This window comes from Portunus trituberculatus, chromosome 50 (genome assembly GCF_017591435.1).
Source record: "Portunus trituberculatus isolate SZX2019 chromosome 50, ASM1759143v1, whole genome shotgun sequence".
Lineage (NCBI taxonomy): Eukaryota > Metazoa > Arthropoda > Malacostraca > Decapoda > Portunidae > Portunus > Portunus trituberculatus.
Genome location: NC_059304.1, coordinates 25533055 through 25551771, shown reverse-complemented (window position 1 = coordinate 25551771; position 18717 = coordinate 25533055). Strand labels below are relative to the sequence as shown.

Sequence of the window (18717 nt, the reverse complement as noted above, 5' to 3'; positions counted from 1 at the left end):
GTGTGTGTGTGTGTGTGTGTGTGTGTGTGTGTGTGTGTGTGTGTGTGTGTGTGTGTGTGTGTGTGTGTGTGTGTGTGTGTGTGTGTGTGTGTGTGTGTGTGTGTGTGTGTGTGTGTGTGTGTGTGTGTGTGTGTGTGTGTGTGTGTGTGTGTGTGTGTGTGTGTGTGTGTGTGTGTGTGTGTGTGTGTGTGTGTGTGTGTGTGTGTGTGTGTGTGTGTGTGTGTGTGTGTATATATGTATATATATATATATATATATATATATATATATATATATATATATATATATATATATATATATATATATATATATATATATATATATATATATATATATATATATATATATATATATATATATATATATATATATATATATATATATATGTATGTGTGTATATATATATATGTGTATATGTATGTGTGTATATGTGTGTGTGTGTGTGTGTGTGTGTGTGTGTGTGTGTGTGTGTGTGTGTGTGTGTGTGTGTGTGTGTGTGTGTGTGTGTGTGTGTGTGTGTGTGTGTGTGTGTGTGTGTGTGTGTGTGTGTGTGTGTGTGTGTGTGTGTGTGCAACATTCATAGAGTGTTTTATTATGAAATCCGTTCTCCAGGACTCACTTGGCTCTTCCGTAGGCCAGTAGACGGTACTTGTGGTTGATGGCAGCACATGTGGCATCTTCTAGCTCCCGTGCCCAGATACCTTGCACCGCCTGCAACAAAGAATTCCACTTCAGCACTGCCTCCAACAAAGCCATGCTTAATTTTAGACTGTAGACTATTCTCTTCCCAACTGTAATCCACCAATAGTGAAATTCACACTGGAACTACATATTCTACTGTATTTGCAAGCAAATAGAATAGAATGTCAGTACATAACATACACACACATCATGGTTGGTTGCATGAAGAAGTGGTCCAGACAACAACCTTAAATTAATTCAAAAGTTAAATCAACTTATTACTTTCATAAATATAAAGTGTCCTAGCTGTAAATTAATACAAAATTTCTCAAAAAATGTCAATATATGTTAATTTAGAATAAATATTGTGTAACTGAGCTTTGCAAAACAAAATATTAACTTGAATATATGTTCACTTTGCATGATATTCATAATTGCTAATTGTACAGTACCATTACCAAATAGAATTCCAACATATGCAACACAATAAAAAAGTATGTAAACCATAACTGGAACCATTTAAGACATATCACAACAAAAGCAGAGAACTCACATTAGGATCAAACTTGAGGGTGGAGGCAGTAAGGAAGGCTGCTCTGCCGTCGCTGAGAACCACAGCAAAGCCACCCACCAGTGGAGAGTATTCCAGGTCCACCACATGCACACCCGGGGCATCAAGGGGCAGAGCTGCAGTATCAGTATGTATCATCAGCAGCAGCAAGCTCAAGCTTTAGAAAAGCATGACATATCAAAACTTCTGACATATATGAACTGTTTAGGAAAATAGTATCTTACTCTGCACACCATCAAGACATGCTTCATTCATGTGATTCCAACCAGCACTGATTTCTTCAGTAAATAACATCAGTAGAGAGAGAGAGAGAGAGAGAGAGAGAGAGAGAGAGAGAGAGAGAGAGAGAGAGAGAGAGAGAGAGAGAGAGAGAGAGAGAGAGAGAGAGAGAGAGAGAGAGATAGTATATAAGAAAAATTAATTTCCATTTCCCAAATAAAATGAGAAGAACAGTTTTCAGTAAAAAGTAAAAAGAAAGAGAAAGTCAGAAGGAGAGATGTAACCACTATCTTGGGAGATACTCTGAGAGGAAGTCAAGACAAAAGATGGACAGGTAGTACTACAATATATCACTGTTGTCCTGCATATTTCTATGAAACTAAGATAAAACTTTACAAAAATACATATATATGCATATATGAAGCTCTATGGGCATATTTCTTAAACCATAGGTAGCATCACTTAAGAAAGGCTTCACATTCTTACCCTTCATTACCAGTTGATCGTCACAGAAGGGTACACGCCGTAGATCCACACAGTAGCTGTAGTTAATAGAGCCATCCCAACATAATCGCTGGATATGGCCTGATCCTGTTGCCACCATTAGCTCATCCCTCAAGCACACTAGTCCTGTCACTCCTCCACTCACTTCTCTTTCAAAAGCCTACAACAAAATCAGAAAAAAAAAAAGACTGAGTCATTCTCACTTTACATACCATAGAAAAATTCAACATGGTAAACACAGTAACTATTACACAGAACCAAAAATATTAATTTCAAGGATCTTTGGAACTGTCCAATGGCCATACTGATATTCTTAAATACTTCTTTGGTTCCTTTAAAGTTCATGAAATGAGTTAAGCATTATAAAGGCAAAGTCCTTGTCTTACATTTCACACCTATACATATGCAAACAAACTTGAATAACAAGAAATATACAAAAATGCATTTGCCAGTTTCCCATTAAGTTTCTGCTTAGATGTGCACTGTAGCTAGTTTTATTAAAAAAAAATACATGTTTAGCAAATGCACATCTTCAAGCTATTTTCATTGTCATCTGATGATCAGTATGTTATTCCACTATTTATTGATAGATTAATTATCTATCAATCTAAGTAAACATGTGATCACTCACTTCAAAATAAATCTCTCTGTCTAACTCTGTCCAATTCATATTCTGCAAACACATGACTGGTGAAAAGTTTTCTAGATTTTCTTAGAGCACATCAACACAGCTTTCAAGCTTTAGCTAAATATGTTTACATAAGTACTGAAAAAATACCACAATGCAATCACAGTTTTCTTTCTGTCTGTTGCAAAACTAAAGCAGCAAGCTCTCTTTGACATCAACTGCTGCTACTTATCAGTGCCACAAAAAGAAACTACCAACCACATATTACACAATCATAATATTCAATTAATACTGAACTGTGGATGAGATTTCTTTATTCATTACTGATAGTTTTATGAAATTATGAAAAACGAAAAGAGAAACAAAAAAAAATGTCATTACTCACAGTTGAGAACATGAAGGGTGGAATAGGTTCACAGGAGTACAGCTCAGCAGACTCCCGCTTGAGGGTGGGATTGGGGGGATCCCTTTGCTCATACACCTCTCTCCGAGACTCATCCACCACAATGGAGTAGAAGATCAGGCGATTCTTATTAGTCTGTAAAAGAAGAAAAAAATCTCAAAACTGATTACTGATCATAAAGTTAATAGCAATAAGATTTTTTTTGACAACTTCGAAAGAATGACTAAATGTGTAATATTGTAAAGAACAGCTATTCATTGGTCATTCATTACCTAAATAAAATTTATACATAAAATTGTTTTCAAAGTAGAGTCAAGTCACTGTTAATGTGCAGTACAGGGAATCCTCGCAATTCGACAGGATAGGGCGGTTTTACATCAGTTGAATCAGCGTTAATTCGAATCGTGAAGTAATTTTTCCCATAGGATACTTAAGAATTAGGTGGGATAGGGACCACCCAAAACATCACTATAACCTTTAAAAAACACTAACCTAGACTAAATCAGTACTTCATTTATATCTAACTTTTTTTTATTAAACACATTAGGATGCTGTACAGTACATTTTTGGAAATAAAAACACTTGCATGATGCAACAGTCTCGCGGTACTTGTCCCTGTTCTTCCAAATTATTGATACTGTTGATCTAGGGACACCCATTTGCAGTGCAACGACACTGTGAACTATACCTGCCTCACACTTTCTTATAAGCTCAAGCTTATCTTTGAAAGGCAGAAAGTTGTGCTTCTTAGGGCTGGGGAACACTGGCTGGGGTGTGAGTGATGCAGATTAAGTGACGCACAGACGGCAAGGCTGCCACTCTAAATTTTCATTTCTCCCTACCACTCACGCGCATTTCCTCCTAATTTCACCTACCACTCGTGCACATTTTCCCCTATTTTCACCTACGCCAATCCCAAAATTCCTTTTTGTACATGCATATATTATTGTGTGAAAATAAATGTACAGTAATACTCCGCTTAACGAACGTTCGTTTAACAAATTTCTGGTTTAACGTACTATATAAAGTTAGACCAAAAATCTGCATAACGTACAACCACATCCGCTTTAGCGAATTTTCTGGGTTTGAATTTGCCAGTTGAGGGACCGAATGCAGTAGTTTCGCTGTGATTGGCTGGCTCCCCGGCTCTGTCTCTAGCGCTCCTGGGGCTGGATCCAAGATTCTTTAACGTCAGAGCAACCTCCTGCAGTGAAATGGCTTCCATGAATGCTTGGAGCGACTGTGACAAGGTTGCTTTCAGGTTGCTCTGAGATTGCTGGGAACACCACCTCTGGAGGTGGTGTTACTGTCTTATATATGCATTTATGTTCTCAAAACATTTCTATTAGCTTTTTACAAACCTTGCCCCAAGAAAGGATTTTGTAATGCATAAAGTGAAATCTTACATGGAATACCAAAAAATAAAGCAGAGATGAGATGAGCCACAGACAAAGCGGGAGACTCACGGCCACTCGGCTGCTTCTTCTTCTTTTTGTGACCCTTTTGCTTGCGTGTTACTTTCATCATGATGTTTATGTTTCCACTCTTCTATTGCCTGTTATAATGGATATCATATCTTAGTATTCATATACGCTCATGCCACGAGGATAACCTGGACTCCGTGGCAGTGAGTGATAGTGAATTACTAATGAAATACCGCAGTGTTTCATTAATAATTCACTGTCACTCACTGCCACGGAGTCCAGGTTATCCTCATGGCATGAGCGTATAAGAATACTAAGATATGATATCCATTATAGCAGGCAATAGAGGAGTGGAAACAAACATCATGGGGAAAGACAACATGCAGGCTAAAAGGGTCACAAGAAGAAGAAAAAGCGGCCGAGTCGCGAGTCTCCGCCTGCCTGTGGCTCATCTCATCTCTGCTTTATTTTTTGGTTTTCCATGTAAGATTTCACTTTATGCATTACAAAACAATCCTTTCTTGGGGGCAAGGTTTGTAAAAAGCTAGTAGAAATCTTGTTTTGTGAACATAAATGTGAGAATGTGAGAGAATTTGTACGTAGCTCCTCTAACTTCCAATGACTCATATGACATCATACAAGTAGTGGTACACCGGTGGCCCAATATGCTGCCAAACGTATATATAATTTTTTTTTTTAACCCATGTGGTATGACCAGCCCAGAACGCATCTCTATTTCCATTATTTTCTATGGGAAAATTACGTCCACTTAACGAATTTTCGCTCTACGAACAGCTTTGACATTCCCTATCCTGTTCATTAAGCGGAGTATTACTGTATTTATACTTTTTGCAGTTTTATTCTTTTACTACACAAGAAATAAAAAAAAACTTTCTGGTATCAAAAAATTTACTTTTCTTCGGTATATTATCATGTCAGACTGGACGATGTACGCAGGAATAAGAGATCAACTCTCGTCCTAATGGAGCGCCTTGCCACATTGCACCATACTCCCACATGTTGCGTCAGATATATACAGGAATACTCTGCTTAACGAACAGGATATGGGATGTCAAAGCTGTTCGTAGAGCGGAAATACGTTAAGCGGACATAATTTTCCCATAGGAAATAATGGAAATAGGGGGGATGTGTTCTGGGCTGGTCCCCAACATACCACATAGGTTAAAAAAAAAAAATATATATTTTCTATTAGCTTTTTACGAACCTTGCCCCCAAGAACGGATCGTTTTGTAATGCATAAAGTTAAATCTTACATGAAATACCAAAAAATAAAGCAGAGATAAGATCGGCCACAGATGAAGCGGAAACTCACAGCGACTCGGCCGCTTCTTCTTCATCTTGTGACCCTTTTAGCCTGCATGTTGTCTTTTACCATGATATTAAATTTGTTTCCACTCTTCTATTGCCTGCTATAATGAATATCATATCTTAGTATTCATATACGCTCATGCCATGAGGATAACGTCGACTCCATGGCAGTGAGTGATAGTGAATTACTAATGAAATACTGCGGTATTTCATTAGTAATTCACTATCACTCACTGCCACGGAGTCCAGGTTATCCTCATGGCATGAGCATGTATGAATACTACGATATGATATCCATTATAGCAGGCAAGAGGAGTGGAAACGAATTTAATATCGTGGTGAAAGACAACACGCAGGTTAAAAGGGTCACAAGAAGAAGAAGCGGCCGAGTCACTGTGAATCTTCACTTCGTCTGTGGCCAATCTTATCTCTGCTTTATTTTTTGGTATTTCATGTAAGATTTAACTTTATGCATTACAAAACGATCCGTTCTTGAGAGCAAGGTTTGTAAAATGCTAATAGAAATGTTGTTTTGTGAACATAAATGCATATATAAGACAGCATCACCACCTCCAGAGGTGGTGTTCCCAGCAACCTCAGAGCAACCTCAAAGCAACCTTGTCACTGTCGCTCCAAACATTCATGGAAGCCATTTCACTGCAGGAGGTTGCTCTGACGTTGTTAAAGAATCTTGGATCCAGCTCCAGGAGCACTAGAGACAGAGGCGGGGAGCCAGCCAATCACAGCGAAACTACCGCATTCGGTCCCTCAACTGGCGAATTCAAACCCAGAAAATTTGCTAAAGCGGATGTGGTTGTACGTTATGCAGACTTTTTGGTCTAACTTTGTATACAGTCAACCCTCGGCTATCGCGACTTCGGCTATCGCGTTTTATTGCTATCACGCACCCATGAAAAGCTGCTAAAATTTCATTATCGCGACCTCAGATGCCTGCTATCGCGCTCCCCGTCATGACGTCATGGATTATCTGAGCGCTCATTGGCCAAAACCGCCTTCACGCCAAGATCAATTCAGCTATCGCGTTTTCGGCTATGGCGCGGCTATTTCGGCCCCAATTGGGCGCGATAGCCGAGGGTTAAGTGTAGTACGTTAAACCGGAAATTCGTTAGACGAACATTCGTTAAGCAGAGTATTACTGTGTGTGTGTGTGTGTGTGTGTGTGTGTGTGTGTGTGTGTGTGTGTGTGTGTGTGTGTGTGTGTGTGTATATATATATATATATATATATATATATATATATATATATATATATATATATATATATATATATATATATATATATATATATATATATATATATATATATATATATATATATATATATATATATATATATATATATATATATATATATATATATATATATATATATATATATATATATATATATATATATATATATATATATATATATATATATATATATATATATATATATATATATATATATATATATATATATATATATATATATATATATATATATATATATATATATATATATATATATATATATATATATATATATATATATATATATATATATATATATATATATATATATATATATATATATATACACAGTAGTATAAATATATATATATATATATATATATATATATATATATATATATATATATATATATATATATACAGTATATATATATATATATATATATATATATATATATATATATATATATATATATATATATATATATATATATATAATCGATATTTCATAAACTGTAATGGGTGTCCAGACAAATATTTAATGTTTGAAATAAAAAAAAAAAAATTCCCCTACATATTGTTAATAAACTCTCTAGTTTCCCTTCCAAATTGCTATTTTCCCCGCAGACATCCCCTACCCCCTACATTAGGCTAAAATCACCTACTGTAGGGGATTTTCCCTATGAGTGGCAGCCCTGGCACAGGGTAGCGTTGGTTTACACTTCCGCCTGGCAGGCTGGCAGTGAATTTGGGATTTAACCGGGGTGGGTGGCGCGCGAGATATGAATGTTGAATTGGCAAGTCAATCGGTCGAACCTTGAGGATTGGGTATTAATCAACTGAGTTTGAATTGGCAATAATTCAAACTGCAAACGGTCGAATCACGAGGATCCCCTGTATTCTAACACGAATCATGTCTAATGCAGATTGGTCTGTTTCCAAGTAGAATTCTAACATTGAAAAGCAATAGATAAGTCTTCAATGTAACATTGATGTCAGGGTATTGTGTGCTGCTCTCTCTTACAGTGATGCTAGTTTTGAGAGGAGAGGGCAAGCTGCAAACACAACCACCATACAAAGTGATGCGAGTTTAGTTAGGAGAAGGGGGGGGGGGTTGCTGTCGCTGCCATACAAGGTGGTATGAACATAGTACTGAGCAGTCATCAGCTGCACATAAACAATGGCTTGGCGTGGCATCAATATTTATTCATTATCATTTTGATGTTTCATGAACAACTGTGTATGGTAAAACCCTGGATTACTGAGGGGTTATATTACAAAGGTACCTGGAAAACCACGTTATAATGACACTATCCCTAAAATGCCTATTCATCATCTATTAACTCACAAATAGAGCAATACGGTTCCACCAGTCATATCCATGATGTGCAATTATAATAATAAAAGAAAAGTTCTCAAAAGCAATTTTTACTGTTACATATAGAAAAATAGTAAGAAAACCAAATATTAGTTCATTAATGGAGGAAGTGAGCAGTGATTGGGTATTTCAGTGAGTTGTTAGATAGTTGTGGAGGTGGCGGTGGTGCTGAGGTGAGACAGATAATGGATGAATAGTTGTTATGGTTGGGAGGAGGATGTCTAGATAAACTACTAAGCACACTATATTATTAAACATTACAAGATTTACTTATAACATCAACTTCCAGAAAATTTTCAAACAAAACAAAACAAGGTACAGTAAGTCCTCGTTTTACAATAGTTTGGTTTACAATAAATCCGCAGATACGATAGATGACAATTACTACCATTTTTTCAATTTACAATAAAAAATTTGCACTTACGATTTTTTAAATTCCCGCCAAACTTGTTGCTGTGATTGTGGTGCCGCACTGCGGCCAACTACAAACTAGTCACTTTCGTGCCGCCACTACAAACACAGTGAAACCTCATGCTCTGTGATATGCTTACATTATTCTCCACATTTAATACCAATCCTTGTCCAAAATGTCACAGAAACGTAATCTAGATCGTGGTGAAGACATCAAGACTCTGCAAAAAGCTTTCAGTTTTATTGACTGCAATGGAATTGCTGCAAGAACATGACCCTAACCCCAAAAGAAGTACCAATGTGGTTAATCAGACGGAACAGGCGATGAAAATCTACAGAGAATTACCTATATGACGAGAAACATAAAAAGGCGAAACAGTCCACAATCTCAGCTTTTTTCAAACCTGTAGCTAGACTTCACCCACTGGACCTTCAACTTCGTCAATTAAAGCTGGGTCATCAACTTCAAATGCCCAGTGAATCATATCCTTCAAGTGAAGGATATGATTCACCGGCTTCACACTCGGCCTGTGCGTCACCCACTTCATCTGACACATCAGATGATCATTCTCCCGTATTCTTGTACAATTTTTTTTTTTTTTTTCGGTAATACATGGCTTGTCCAATTTGTTTACCTTTTTCGAATGATTTCTGTACTGAGCTGGAACGTATTCATATCTAATACATGAAAAAATGGGTTCAGTTTACACTAATTTTGCTTTACGATAAGATTTTAAGGAACATATTTCTATCGTAAATTGGAGACTTACTGTACAGTAAACCCTATATAAATCAGATATGTATGCCGGATATTGAATAAACCAGATTCTATATAGCCACCGAATACAGTATATAGCTGGCATCCAGTCCAGAACATTCCGAAAGATTAGGAGCTTTCCACAGTGTACTATAGCAGGGTTATGACGTCATTCATGGTTTACAGAAGCTCACACGTGATTCTACACGCCTAACATTGCTACTACATTCCTCTGTTTTAAAATTATGCTCTGAAAAATTTTACAAGGTTACAGAGTGTTCTGCAGTTTTTAATATAATGGAGTTATGATGTCACTCATGGGTTACGGATGTTCATAAGTGATACGTGCACCCCCCACATGGACGGGACTGTTGACAAACACCTCTCACAGGCTTTGTGGCCTCTCTCCTCCTCTTGTCTTTATATTCAGTGCATAAATATGTGTTCTGTTTAAATCACTCATTACCTAATATCTTTTTCAGAATTTCACTACCATTTTATGTATACTATTGAACCTCAATAACTCAAATCCCGATAAGTCAGATTTCATGTTAAGTTGGATTCTGACCAACCCAGGGACTAAAGTCCTAGTTGAATTGCTAGCCCAATTTTTTTCTTTCCCATAGTGGAGACTTAATACTCGAACTTAATTCGTTCCAAATGGCCATTCGAGCATTAAAACGTTTGACTATTGATACCTATAAATCAGGTAATTCGTTCCAGCCATTGCCAAACCCAAGTTTAGAAAAAAGTAGCAGTTTAATTTTGCAGTCGCTGCTAGCATTGGCGCACAGAAGCAGGGTTAGCCTGTCTTTGATGGGCTTGTGGCCTGGCAAACACTTCTCTTCCTCTGTTATAAAGATCATGTTTGGTAGTTTTTTTTTCCAAAACAGGCCAGTTTCATCACAATTAAATATCTGTTGTGGGTTTAAGCGCTCCTTATCCACAAATTTCTTAAATTCAGGCACAAATTACTCAGCGGCAACTCTGTCAGCACTTGCAGGCTTGCTGTGTGTCACAATAGAATGAATTCCAGTTCTTTTCTTGAAATTCACAAACCACCCTTTACTTACTTTAAAATCATCATTGGAGTCAGATGTAGTATCAGAAATAAGATCACGATGCAGTAGCCTAGCCTTCGCACAAATTATGCTCTCTGACAAAGAATCACCAGCCATCTGCCTTTGGTTTATCCAATCAACAATTTTTCCATTTCTTCCACTGCCGCAGGTCGCATAAATTGCCTTTTCACACCAATAGCCACATCAGCTCTTTTAATAAGCTGTCTTCTTCAGTATTATGGCTACTGTAGATTTAGCCATGCAGTATTCAGCTGGAAGATCGGTTCTTCTTTTTTTCTTGTATTTATCAATAACCTCCTTTTTTCTTCCGATGGTTGTCACTATATTCTTTCTTGTAGGCTTATTCTCACCACTAACAGGCCTCTTCGGTGCCATTGTAAGCTTCTAAATGCAAACAAACAAATAAACAAAAAAACTCCGGAGAGAAAGCTCAGGACAATGTTATTCTTACGACAGTGAAAGATCAAGTGGCTGCAGTGGACCAGTGGGGCGCGTGGGGCGGCGAGAAGGATGAAAGCACAGGACAATGTTATTCTTACGACAGTGAAGGATAAACTGGCTGCGGTGGACCGGTGGGATGCGTGGGGCGGCGGGAAGGATGAAAGTGCAGGACAATGTTATTCTTACAACAGCAAAGGATCAACTGGTTGCAGTGGACCGGTAGGGCGTGTGGGGCGGCGGGAAGAATGAAGCCTTTTCTATTTACAGCCATGTAGACGGACGTTCGACTAATAGGTATTTTTTTAGTATTAAGGGGACCGTCCGGTGGCCATGGTATCGAAAAATCTGAAAAATATCGAAAATCCCCAAAACACCACCAGAGCATCCCCAAACATATGGCAACATAGTGATGGAGTATTTTGGGGAAATACGCTAAAATAGGTGGGGTATCTAAACTTTAAAGGGCCCCTGCCACACCCACCGCAGCCCAGGGCTTCCCCCTCCCCACTCTCTGTACCATAAATGATGATAATAAGCACGGAAAAAGCCATGGAAAGTAGTTTGTTTGGTAAGGAAAGGTAGGCGCTGGCAACTTAGTACTATGGCGTACACAGGAACACACCCTCTCCCCTTCCATTTCAGTATCCATGTGACTGCGATGGGAGGAGATTCTATTGAGTATCTCGCCCGTTATTTCACACCTTGCAAGCCACAATCCAGCCTATTTTACCTGTCTTTTTTGCCTTACAATGTCTAAACAAACAGTGCAAAAGGAAATTACAAGTTGTACCGACCATGCATGGATGGGAGACACCCTCGTCTTCGAGCGACTAATAACTACAATCATTGTAGGGGCAGCCAGGTGCCATATGAGTCTTACAGAATATTCTAAACATGCCTAAAAAACATATATGATGCACATGGTGGTGTATGAGCACAAAATATCCAACCCAAATAAATGTACAGGGTCATAGAGGACCAAAATGACATCTCTGGGGTTTTTTGCCTTTTTCTCAGTTTCCACTTTTTATCATTCAAATCGTATCTTCTCCCACATTTCTCAACGGATTTTCAATTTTGAGGTATCATTTTGAAGCTCAATGAAGCTGCTACATTTCTGTCTCTTAGAATTTGGAATTTCTTTAAGTGCCGCAATGTAATTTTATATATAAAAAAAATTTATTTGAAAATTCATAATGGCCACCAAAATAAAAAATTCTAAATTCTATGAGAGGAAAAGTTTTGTTATACGACATACTTCATATCCGTACTGGGAAAATTGAAATCTGTCCTCTGGTGACAAAGTTTATAGAAAATTTTTTTTTCAAAAAATAGATTTTTTATCTTTAATACAGTTATTTATGGGTCAATTCACTTGTAACTACTTAACTAACATTGTGTAATAAACATCTATCAGCGAAAAAAAAAAAATTACCCACGTACCTCTTTATTTTCGATTTTTCAAAAACCTCACCGGACGGTCCCCCTTAAGTCAAACTTTTGCGTTCGACTATTGAAAAGTTCGACTATTTAGACATTCGAGTATTGAGTCTCCACTGTATTTCATTTTCTATTGACATTATCAAAAATCTAATTCCAACAAAAAATTTCATTTTAATCATAGTTTTAAAATGACACCAAACAAAAGTTAATCAGAGTTTATACCAATTTTGTGAAAATGTTTGGTGTAAAAAAACAGAGATATTGTTCCTAAAGAGTTTTCCTAATTTTGTGCTTGTTTTCCTATTTGTAGTAATCTGATTGACATAAAATTTCCATACATGATTGTGTATACATGATTGTGTATTTCTACAACTATCTACTCGACATAACCTTCCAGACAACTATCCTCTCTCCTTCAATAACACTCAACTTCCCCTCTCCTCTACATTAAACACACTCGGTCTATCCTTCACTAAAAATCTAAACTGGAAATTTCACATCTCTACTCTTGCTAAATCAGCTTCCAAGAAGTTAGGTGTCCTGTGGCGTCTTCGTCCATTTTTCTCTCCCTCCCAGCTGCTTGCTCTGTACAGGGGCCTTATCCGCCCGTGTATGGAGTATGGCTCTCATGTCTGGGGGATCCACACACAGCTTTACTAAACAAGGTGGAATCTAAAGCTTTTCGTCTTATCAACTCTTCTCCTCTAACTGACTGTCTTGATTCTTTAAGTCACCGCCGCAATGTTGCATCTTTATCTGTCTTCTACCGCTGTTTTCATGCTGTCTGCTCTTCTGAACTTGCTAACTGCATGCCTTCCCCCTCCTGTGGCCTCGCTGCACAAGACTCTCTACTTCTTCTCATCCCTATTCTGTCCATCTTCCTAATGCAAGAGTTAACCAGTATCTTCACTCCTTCATTCCCTACACTGGTAAACTCTGGAACTCTCTACCTGTGTCTGTATTTCCACCTGCCTATGACTTAAACTCTTTCAAAAGAGGAGTGTCAAGACACCTCTTACGTTAACTGGACCCTCCTTTTAGATTTTTTTGTTTTTTCTCTTTCTCCTACTTTCCTCTTAACAGGGCCTGGCAACCAGCGGGATTTTTTTTTTTTCCAACACTTTGTTTTCCCTTGGCCAGTGCCCTTGTAATGTAAAAAAAAAAAAAAAAAAAAATACAATGGTGACTTCCTGGAGCATGACAGGATGATAACGCATCAGATCCCCGGTTCTCAAGAAAATAATCACTCATACGTGAGGGTTGAGAAGGAGCCATCAGCAGCGTCAAAGCAATCTGCTGTTTTACGCCTGAATTGGATACTCTTTAAGTCATTATTAGCGTGTTGGAGTGAGATAATGATAATGTGAAGTAATTATTACTGTCTTGTCCAGCTTTATACCTCTGTCTCAAAATAATCTTTTGTAATGGTGTTATTGTGAGTTATATGAGGTATAGTGGTGATGGTGAAGGTAGTGAGAAAAAAAAGTTTGAAAAGATAATAGCAGTTTTATGATATAGAGAGAGAAATTATGAAGATGAGTGGCAGTGAAGCGTCGGGTGAGGTGACGGGTCTGAGGGGGAGATAACATGCATGATGGACAGGATGCTAGGGGTTCAAGACCCAGCTGTCAGCCACAGCTGTCTCACAATTATACACTTATTTCTTGTTGCCTTCTCTTTTTAAAGTTTCTGATTCTAATTCTCATCAATTTATGCCTCTAAGGCAGTTATTCCCTAATTTTTGCAAGGGAGCCACTTCGATTAATCAAATTCATTGAGAGCCGCAGTCTCAAATATCTGTTGCCTATTTTCAAACAAACAATAGCAAATCTCCAAGAGTAACGAAATACGTCCAGTCTCCCCCGAAAGCTTGAACTCAACTGATTCAGCAAGACCACCGACGTTGAGGGTTAGACATGTCTCTCATCAGTTTCCAATTGTGGACACGTACGATTTCTGTACGACTAGGGTAGGGATGTTAAAATGTTATCTCTTACTGACTTTGTCTTCCATCTCACCTCATGGAAATATGTGTCTTACTTTAAAAATTATTATTTTTCTATTTATTTTTGTTTTTTATTCGCACGAGCCGCACAATGAATACCACTGCTATAAGGAGTTATTTCTGAAAAAATAAAAGCTAAATGACACATGACACCTCTTGATGCCTGGCCACGTATCGAGTCAATGAGAGAGAGAGACACACCAAAGGTTGAAATTTATCAAGAAAAATATTCATATGAAAAATATTTTGCGTAGACACAAGCATTAAGTGATAAATAATTTTTTAGGGTGTGAGTCATGCTATGATGCAACTGCACGAGACATGTAAAAATAACTTCCTGATGCGAAGGGTATTTAATTATCAAAAAAATAAACAACACCATCTGGTAATTTAGGGACAGAAGGTTTCGGAGACAATAATCCCAAAATAAATCCTGCACTACCCCCCTAAAGTCCAAGTTGAACTCCCTGCCAGTTTTTTTTTTTTTTTTTTTTTTTGTGGTGGGGAAGATGGGGAATTGGTATAAGTCAGACATTCGTGTTTCTCAGACCAACCTTTCCCCTTATTAGTCTGAGTTAGCGAGGGTCAACAGTATAGCTAAAACTCCGGATAAATCAAATCCTCAGATATTTCAACAAGGGCTTGCCCCACTTGGTCTGATTTATAAAGAATTTACTGTAAAAGGTTGATAAATATTAAGAAGGAATAAACTGCACTACTTTTTTTCAATGAGCTGATAGCAGAACTTAACCCTTGCATTACCACTGACCTGACTGCAGAAGTCTCTCTTAATAGAGATGAAATCTTCTCATGATATCACACGACTACTACTAATGACACTAGAATTCTGAAAGTTACTCACACCAACAACAATCATGGAGGAGTCATGGCGCCATTCCAGCATCTGGTTAGTGCCAATGGTGCTGATAGATTCTTCTGACCTCTGGTGGACAACCACAGGCACACATGGCTGAAAATTACATCAATTCACTTCAACATTTGAATAAATAGTATTCTTCACTTATGTATTTAATTAAGTCATCACAGTAAAACCTCCTCTTAAGTATGGTACACTGCTGGAAATACCACAAAATAGATGAATTACTGTTTAGTGTTAAATGAGAAAATACTAATGAGATAATAAAGACAATAAATGGTAGACAGAAGGAGGGGGGGCAGGCTCAGTATCCTTATCAGGTCCATCAGCAGAATGTAGCTCTCAAGCTTTTTAGTTGTCACCTTCACTGCACATCTGGTGGTACAGTGATTAATGTGCCCAACACACAATTAGGAGAGCCTGAGTTCAAATCCTGAGTCAGGTCAGAAATCATTAGGATGGCTTCTATTCAAGTGTGTGGCCCCTATTTACTTAGTAGAGATTAGGTACTTGGTGAAGTCAAAAGTTGTGACTCATTGCTTGACAGGAGAAACAAACTACAAACAAAAAACACACAAAGGGATGGCCAGACCATCCTAGGCCTTTTGAGGTAAGATGCCACCATGGGTTTCAGTAGCCTTCAAATAAACCAAAATATCATTACTGAGACTTACCAACATTTCATTTAATTCAGTAGGGAGCAAAGCTTTGCATTAGTGCACTTCTGGTTATCAAAAACACTGAATAAAATAAAATCAATAAAGAATAGTGAGTGTGCATGCACCACCATCAATATCATCAACACTACTGCTCCATCATGAGAACTGAACTTAAATCTACATTACCATAACTACCCTGAAGGAGAATAAGGAGGAAGTGCATTGAAGAGAAGCATTAGCCTGGTTCAGTGGCTGGAGAATCCTGCACAGTAACCGTACTAGAACATCTCCAATCTGTCTTTATATCTCATCAATTGACAAATTTTAGCATTTTTTGTACCTATTTCACTAATATTGTAATAATAATGACATTGCTTGGCTCAAACATATTAAAAAGACTTCCTGTTCTAGTAGTTTAACTTATTAGTCCATGAAGCAGAAAGTGAAGTTAAATCTTGAAATTTCATCCTTTGGCACAAAAAAAACATCTTGTAATTGACTCATAAAAAATCAATGTAACACTTGCGCAACAAACTGTCAATATCCCTATATTCTATCAATCACTCTGAAGTGTTTTCAGGAAAAATTACATTTACCTTGTGCCTTATTTATTTATTTTTTTTTTTCTTTCTTTTAAATGCAGGAGGGACATCTGGCCAAGGGCAACAAAACATGGAAAAAAAAAAAGACATGAGAATTAACCAAAAATTCAGGGAAAAATGTCTTGACACCTCTCTTAAAAGAGGTCAAGTCGTAGGAGGAGGGAAATACAGGCAACCCCCGCTTAACGAACGGGTTACGTCCCTAAAAAAAACGTTCATTGCGTGAATTTTTGTTAAGCAAATCAATTATAACAAGTTTAACCCCTGACTTGAACTTCCATTGAGAGTAAACAAAGCAAGAGTGCATCATAGTACAGTGAAAGGTTTAATGAAAGTAAAAATTATGAAGTTAAACATTTAAGCAGTTTAATCTAAGACTAAGTCATTATAATGTATACTAATATATGTATGTATGTAACTTTATAATGTTGATGATCTTAAATTTATGAAAGGAGGGAGAGTGAAGCGGGAAAGACGCTAGCCGGCAACCTCTGGAATGTAAACAAAGGGCGCATCATTGCACTGCATACAAAACTTATGTACCACATTTCTACAAGGCTTTCCATTTTATCCATTGTAGTCACGAGTTCGGGTGGTTCTTTTAGCTTGCAAGGAAGATACGGTCTCACCAGCCTTCTTAATAGAGTCTGCTGACTTGAAAATAGTAGAGACAGTAGATGGAGTCACGATGGTGGCGAGCAATGCTATTAGTTTTCTCGCCTCTGTCTGTGAATAATATCCAGCTTCACTTTAAGAGTAAGAGACTTCCTGGTCTTCTTAGCAATGCTAGGCAATATTGCAGGGCATTTTGGTGGCATGGTGAGCAAGGGAAGACGAGCTGCTGCTGGACACTGTTATTTTTTTTAACTAAGAGTGGGGAAGGGTAGGGGAGTGAGTGGTGTGCGCTTTGTCCACGAGAGGCACTGGTGTATTCAAAAGCCTGTCGGCTAGCATGATACGGCAGGACTTTCAAACTTGGAAAAGATTACCTGGTAAAATTTCATTAAAGCGAGTTTGGCATTCGTTATACGAACAGATGGTAGTAAAAGGATACGTTCGTTAATCGAGGTTTGCCTGTACAGAAGCAGGTAGGGAGTTCCAAAGTTTACCAGTGGAAGGTATGAATGATTAAGAATACTGGGTAACTCTTGCATTAGAGAGTCAGACAGAATAGGGGTGAGAGGAAGAAAGCCTTGTACAGCAAGGGCACAGGAGAAGGGGAGACATGCAGGTAGTAAGATCAGTAGAGAAATTAGCATAAAAATAGTGATAAAAGATAGAAAGAGATGCAACATTTTGGTGGTGAGAAAGAGGCTGAAGACAGTCAGTCAGAGGAAGGGATATGATGAGACAAAAAACTTTTGATTCCACCCTATCTAATAAAACAGTGTGAGTGGAACACCCCCCAAACATGCAAAGAGTACTCCATACAAGGACAGATAAGGTCCTTGTACAGAATTAGCAGTTGGAGGGGTGAGAAAAACCAGCAGAGACGCCTCAGAACAGCTAGCTTCATAGAAGCTGTTTTTGCGAGAGATGAGATGTGAAGTTTCTAGTTAAGATTATGAGTAAAGGACAAGCCAAGGATATTCAGTACGGAGGAAGGAGACAGTTAAGTGTCACTGAAGAGGGGACAGTTGTTTGGAAGGTGGTGTCGAGCTGATAGGTGGAGGAATTGAGTTTTTGAGGCAATGAAGTTAGTCGGAGGAGCCCAACAGAGAAGATAAAGTAACAGCATAAGCTGAAGGATTAGAGGTAAGCAAAAGATCAAGATTGTTGGGCGTATCTCCAAGACAATCAGGGATATGAGCAGGGTGTTGCACCAGTTGCTCTAGGTCATGGAAGACAGCAAAGTTGAAGGCTAGTTCACCAGGATGGTCAGTGAAGGGAGAGGAAAGCCAAAGCTGGTGGTAAACATTGAAATCTCCAAGGATGGAGAGCTCCACGAAAGGGTAGAGGGACAGAATGTGCTCCACTTTGGAAGTTAAATAGTCAAAGAATTTACTATAGTCAGAGGAGTTAGGGGAGAGATAGACAGCACAGACAAATT

The 18717-nt window shown here is 37.9% G+C and overlaps 1 protein-coding gene across 4 annotated transcripts in view; it reads right to left on the bottom strand.

Moving 5' to 3' along the window:
- LOC123500100 (guanine nucleotide exchange factor subunit Rich-like) overlaps positions 1–18717 on the bottom strand; it is a 303302-nt gene that overhangs the window by 275169 nt on the left and 9416 nt on the right. For 3 of the 4 annotated variants that reach the window (XR_006673172.1, XM_045248758.1, XM_045248759.1), the window contains exons 2-6: positions 15392–15499; positions 2989–3141; positions 1958–2135; positions 1235–1368; positions 620–711 (exon numbers count right to left, since the gene is read on the bottom strand). Coding sequence is in view for 3 of the 4 variants with exons in the window: in XM_045248758.1 (XP_045104693.1) it covers positions 620–711; positions 1235–1368; positions 1958–2135; positions 2989–3141; positions 15392–15499 (665 nt within the window). In the remaining variant the exon portion in view is untranslated. Of the gene's footprint in view, positions 1–619; positions 712–1234; positions 1410–1957; positions 2136–2988; positions 3142–15391; positions 15500–18717 lie in introns of those variants that run through there. The other variant, XM_045248761.1, reaches the window with a different exon arrangement.